Consider the following 6,527-nt stretch of genomic DNA (forward strand, 5'->3'; position numbering starts at 1 on the left):
GAGCAGCGCTCAAACCTAAGGCTAGGGACAAGAAATGTATTAGTTAGTAAAGGGTAAGTAAGGATACAAGTGAGGGCTTACTGACCTAGGGACAAGAGGTCGAAACTGAGGTCCCTAGGGCAGCAGAGGCCGGTTTATATACATGGGGAGATTAGGGCAGGCTGTGCGCGTTGGTCCGTGCGCAGCTGGTCCGTGCACAGCATGCCGACGCGGCCCCGGGGGCCGGTGAGTCAGAGCGGCTGTGTCAGCGGAGCCCGAGCTGTGCCGTGCGCTGCCGCCCCATCTAATCTAATCGTACAGTAGATAACGAAGTGTCCATATCAGGCAAGTAGTACAGAGGTCGCGGGTTCGAGCCCGCGAAAAGGAAAAAATTAAAAAACGGCTAGGCGCCGTACCAACTCGTGACATTACCCTCCCCTCAACGGCGCATGACCTCATGCGAGGCGCCCTTGCCCATCTCCCATCCGGAGCGACAGCGTGCTTCAGTTAGCGGCGAAGGCATTGGCTGGAAGTTGAGACCACCAAATGCAGCAGCGTTGAGGCGGCGAGGGGCGTTCGGATTCTTCCGGTGGAAGTCGGCTATGAGGGCCGGCGCATTGGCTACGTTGCGCGCCGGTTCCCATGACGTATGCGAGTCGTCATAACCCTTCCACTTGACGAGGTACTGTAGTTGACGCCGGAAGATCCTCGAGTCCTTGATCCGCTCAACCTCGTACTCCTCGTCGCCCTCAACCTCGATCGCAGGCGGTTCCTCCGGCTCCCGGCCCGGGATATCGCTACGTGTGTACTTGCTAAGCAAGGAGACATGGAATACCGGGTGTACCGGCACCGACTTTGGCAGGACTAATTCGTAATCCAAGTCTCCGAGCTTTCGTCGCACGGCATAAGGTCCGAGGCGCTTGGGACTGAGCTTCTTGCTCGGCTGTTTCAGCTTAAGGTTCCGAGCGTCAAGCCAGACCTTGTCCCCCGGCGCGAAGACTGGTGCCTCCTGCACGTGCTTGTCGTAGTACACCTTCATGCGCTCGGCTGATAGCTCAAGCGCAGAGCGCGTATCATCCCTGATCTCCTTCAAGATCTTGAGCCGATCAGCGGCCGCAGGCATCGCAGACATCGGGTTGATCCGAACCTGGATCTCAGGATTGTACCCTTGATGCAGGTAGAAAGGGGAGTGCCCGGTCGCGGAGTGAACTCGGTTGTTCAGTGCGAATTCCGCGAGCGGCAACTGCTTCGCCCAATCATCCTGCCTGTGGCTTGTGAAGGCACGCAGGTACTGCTCAATTTCCTGATTCCAGCGCTCAGTCTGGCCATCTGTCTGGGGGTGGAACGCTGTGGACAGCGCCGGCTCGATCCCAAGTCCCTTGTACACCGCATGGAGATACTTCGAAGCGAACTGGGGACCTCGGTCTGATATGACCTTAGCCGGGGCCCCATGATGCTTGAACACATCGCGGATGTACAGGTCTGCCGCACCTTCTGCCGTCAGGGTCTCATGACAGGCTGAGAAGTGGACTTGCTTGGTGAAGCGGTCGGCGGTGACCAGGATCGAGTCGAATCCATCAGACTTCGGCAAGCCGACGATCATATCGGTCGTGATGATCTGCCATGGGCGCTCAGGGATCTCGTTCGGCTTCAGCGGACCCTGGGGCTTGGCTGGGAATGTCTTGGTACGGTTGCACACGTCGCAAGTGCTTACGTACTCATTGACAAACTTGGACATTCCAGGCCACCAGTAGTTCCGCGACACGAGCTCCAGGGTTTTGGCACGACCGCCATGACCGGCGATCGGCGAGTCGTGGTGGATTTTGACAATATCCCGCCGGAGCTCCGCATTCTTTGGGACGTACACGCACCCGCGGAACAGCAGGAGCCCTTGTTCGGCATTCCACTCCTCAAAACCCCTTTGCAGCCGGGGCGGCCCAAGGTCCTGCACCTTTTCAAGGGCCTCGGCCACCTCCCGATCCTTCTCCGAGCATTCCCTGATGCGCTTCAGAAGCGACTGATCGGCCGTCACTGAGGCGTGACCACGCCTAGCGGAGGCGATGCGGAAGCGTTCTGGCTTGAGAACCACCTGATTGGTGTTATCGTCCTCATCGCCGATCTGGTGGTTTGACCGACGCGATAGGGCATCAGCCTTTCCATTGGACGTCCCGGCCTTGTGCGTGATGCGGAAGTCGAAGCGAGCTAGGAACAGCGACCATCGCGCTTGACGGCGCGTGAGATGTTGGGATGTACGCCAGTACTCGAGGTTTTTATGATCGGTCACGATCTCGAACTGATTGGGTAACCCCTCAAGGTAGTGGCGCCAATCGTCTAGCGCTTCAATGATCGCGAGCATCTCCTTATCGTAGATCTCGTAGTTCCGCTGTGCCGGATCCATTGCATGGGATCTGAAGGCAATGGGATGCCATTTGCCGTCATCCTGCTTCTGCATCAACACGCCGCCAGTGGCGTATCCCGAGGCATCAACCTCAATGCGCGTTTCCCGATTAGGGTCGTACAGCGCCAAGACTGGAGTCGTCGCGAAGAGCCGCTTGAGCTCATCGAAAGCGTGCTGCTCCTCTTCACCCCAATGCCATGGGTCATTCCCTGTGAGTCGGTCGAGTGGTCGCGAGATCTTAGCGAAGTCCTTAATAAAGCGGCGGTAGAAGTTGGAGAACCCCCGGAACTTCTGAACGTCTTTTTTGTTCCGGGGTACCGGCCACTCATTAATTCCTTTAAGCTTCGCAGGATCCATCGCCACCTCATCGCCACCAAACACATAGCCGACGTAGTCGACCTTGGGAACATCCCATTCGCACTTCTCAGGTTTCAGGAACAGATCGTTGTCCTGAAGGCGACGAAGAACCTCGCGTGTGACCTTCTCGTGCTCCTCCTTGTTGGTGGAGAAGATGAGTATGTCATCCAGGTATACGAGGATCTTGCCACCAACGATGAGATCGTGGAATATCTCGTTCATCATTGCCTGGAAGGTCGCAGGGGAATTGGTGAGACCGAAGAACATTACCAAGGGCTCGTACAACCCTCGGTTAGTCACAAAGGCCGCCTTCCATTCATCACCGGCTTTGATCCGGACGTTGTTGTACCCCCATCGGACATCGAACTTCGTGAAGAGCGTAGCGCCGCGGAGCTTATCCACCATCTCGGCGATCAACGGCAAGGGATAACGATTTTTGACCGTGATCGCGTTCAACCGGCGGTAGTCCTGTATGGGTCGAAGTGTCCCTTCCTTCTTTTTGATAAAGAAGAAGGGGGACGAGATCGGTGACTTCGACTCCCGTATATAGCCTTTCGCTAACTGCTCCTTTAGGAATTTGTCCAATTCCTCCTGCTCGTTGTTCGACAACGGGTATACCTTCGAATGGAAGGTCGAGTAGCCGGGCACGAGTTCGATTGCATGATCGTACGGCTTCCTTTCGGGTAACCGTTCCGATGCTTCCTTGGAGAAGACATTCAGGAACTCGTGGTATGGTTTAGGCACCGACTCCTCGGCGGTTTTAACGACCTTCTTTTTGATCTCTTCCTCCGCGAACAGCTGGGAGTATGTATGCCCTGCCGCAACGAACAGCTGAGGAGCGCCAGGAAGCGTGACACCTTGCTCCCAGGCTTCGATCAGATCGGCCTCATCCCACTCTACCTCCACCAGATCTTCTTCGGGTTCGAAGTCCGGGAGCACCTTACTCCGGCAGGCACCTATCACCGACCGTTTGGACTTCGGCGAACGCCTGCGCGCCGTGGGCCTGACCCCCGTATCACGCACAGTCGCTGCTTGCTCCATTCGGCCAATCCTCCTGGCACTGCATGTTTCAGGGCATCGCGACAATTTGAGGGAGCCCTTCTCCCAATCTATTTCGGGGTTGTGCTCGCGTAGCCAATCCAACCCAACGATCACATCCTCTGGACCGATGTCCGTGACCGTGAACACCGTCTTCTCGACGTGCTCTCCTATATGCATCTGTAGCACCGCTACCTCCGAGATGCTTCCGTCCTTATTCAGGGTGCCGTCAATATTATACAGCGGAATTGGTTCCTTCAACTTCCGCGTCTGCACCTTATTTTCTAAAATGAACCGCTTGTTGATAAACTTCGTGGTGGCTCCGCTGTCCACCATAGCGATTACGTCCTTGTGCCGTCTTTTTCCTTGAAGTCGAACTGGGATGTGAAAGTGTTGGGACCCCTGGTCCAACTCATACACCATTGCAGTCGACAATACATTATAACAATTACATGATATACCCGGCCCGACGCGTGCGGCATGAAGCGCGGACCGGATCAAAAACCCTCCTCCTTCATCGCCCGATAATGCTCGAGCTCCTCGCGCATCGACTTCACCTGTGCCATTAAGTCCGCCAGCTCCGATTGCTCGGATTTCGCTGAAGCGGCACTTATACTTGCCGAGGGTGTCGTCGTGATGGGGGCGCTTGTCGCAGCCTGGGTGGAGCCCGAGGCAACCGTAGCCCGCGCATCGGCGCGTTTTGTGTAAGGTTTGTCCTTACAATTGGGGCACTCGAAACGTCGGTACCCTTGCTTCCCACAGCCGAAGCATGTGCCGGGGAAGTTGCCTTTTCCGACGGCCGCATTGATGCTGGCCGAAGCTGCATGCGTCGAGGGTGCACCACCACGTGCCCCACCGCGTCCTCGACCTCGGGCCGAGAAGAAGTTATTTAGCTCGGGCCGACGAGCCCGGCTAACGTCGAGGATTTGCTCGACCTCGGTGGCGCGCTTGTCAGCGGCTTGCCACGTGGCAAAGGTTTCGAGCTCGAGTTTGCGATAGACGCGGGAAGGGATGCCGCTCAGGTACTTGTCGCGTAGTTCCAGGTTCCCATACCCGGAACGGTCCGCCGGACCCTTGAACAGTGCAGAGAACTCTGCGGCGGTGCGCTTCTCGCGCATGGTTTTGTCAGAGCAGAGTTTGGTAAGCTCCACCTGTGCCGCAGCGGCGTCGTCGAGATTGCCAAATCGGGCCTTGAATGCCTGAAGGAAGGCTTTTTCGTCGACGAAGGGGGTTGTCGCTCCCTGGATCCCGATTTGGACGGAGGCAAGCTGGGAGAAGATGGGGGTGGCCCAAGCTCGCGCGTCACCATCGAGGAGACTGAGGGCAACCTGGATCTTCAGCTCGAGGGAAGAGAGGGCTGTGTTGATCGTCCAGTAGATGAGCAACTGCGAGATGAAGCGGTTGCATTCGATCACCGACTTTCCATCGTATCGGAGCGGGAGGAGGAGCTTCAACGTCTCCTTATCAGGGACTGCAGCGGGAGAGGACATTATCGGCGACGAGGGGGACGAAGGACTGCCCGCGGACGAAGGCGACTGTTGTGACTGTCCGCCGGGCGGACTTCTCGAGGAACGAGTGCTTGAGCGGCCTCGCGGCGGCGACGGCGGTGAAGCCGGTTGAGGAAGCCCGGAGGTGGGGTGACGTAGGAGAGGGACTGAAGTCGAGGTGGTGACCGCTGACGACGAGCTGGCCCAAGAATGCGGCGGAGTGTCGCGGGGCTCGGTCTTGGGAGGCCTTTCCAACCGCGGCCCCAGGGAGGACTGGGGGATCGCTTGAGGGGTCGCTGTAGGCTGTGCGACTGCCTCAGTTCCTCGAGGGAGATGGGGATCTCCTCGCGCTTGACCTGTACTGGCGACAGGTTGGGGGATGCGGGTGCCTGGCGAGGCAGGTCGGGATGGGACGGGAGTGACGTGGCGAGATGTAGATCTCGAGGTGCCAGCGTACCGGAGTGCGGGGCCGCGGGGGTGTTGGACTCGTCGGATTGGTACGAAGTGCCCTTCGTCAACAGTGATGGATCGTGGAGTGCGATTAGGGCACGGTTGCCGATCACAGATGAAGAAGGGAGGTCTGTCTTCGCTGCTCTTTGGGTCGTCACGAGAGACGTCGACCTGATCCTGGGTGTCGAAGGCGTGCTCAAGTCGAGAGCAGTCGAAGAATTCGTCAGCCACGTTGATGGGGGGAGGAAGGGGAGGTGCGCGTGCTACGAAAGGCCGTGCTAGCTAGCTTACACCTACGGCGCCCGAGGTGACACTAGGGTTCGCAGTTCACGTGGGGCCCAGTACTGCTTTTGGCTAGTATGCAGCAGGAACCTAAGCCACGCGTCCGTGAGGACAAGTACCGCCCACTGAAGTGCAGGTACTGAAGAGTTCGTTCCCTTAAGTGGTGGCGATGTATAGTACGCTATCTAGGTATCGTAGGGTACAGTAAGGGTGCGCACCACCCAACCTATAGGAAGTGAATGTGAGTTTGTGGGAGTCCCGAGGGACGCCGGCAGCTGTGGAGAGTTTCGACCTAATGTCGCGACTTGAGGTCAAGCGACAGGGGAAGATCTGAAAGCTGGGGGCGTCCGACTAAATCTCACCGAAGCGATGGTGAGCAGCGCTCAAACCTAAGGCTAGGGACAAGAAATGTATTAGTTAGTAAAGGGTAAGTAAGGATACAAGTGAGGGCTTACTGACCTAGGGACAAGAGGTCGAAACTGAGGTCCCTAGGGCAGCAGAGGCCGGTTTATATACATGGGAGATTAGGGCAGGCT

At 57.4% G+C, this 6,527-nt stretch overlaps 1 protein-coding gene across 1 annotated transcript; it reads right to left on the reverse strand.

The window, feature by feature from the left end:
* Nucleotides 1-4,677: 4,677 nt before the first annotated feature.
* On the reverse strand, nt 4,678-6,140 carry POSPLADRAFT_1114456 (hypothetical protein; the record flags this gene model as incomplete). Its single annotated transcript, XM_024483434.1, has 3 exons — nt 4,678-5,972; nt 6,001-6,002; nt 6,082-6,140. Coding segments are annotated over 3 exons (1,356 nt in total), but the record flags the coding sequence as incomplete, so codon positions are not given.
* Nucleotides 6,141-6,527: the final 387 nt, after the last annotated feature.

This window comes from Postia placenta (genome assembly GCF_002117355.1).
Source record: "Postia placenta MAD-698-R-SB12 unplaced genomic scaffold POSPLAscaffold_26, whole genome shotgun sequence".
Classification (NCBI taxonomy): domain Eukaryota; kingdom Fungi; phylum Basidiomycota; class Agaricomycetes; order Polyporales; family Adustoporiaceae; genus Rhodonia; species Rhodonia placenta.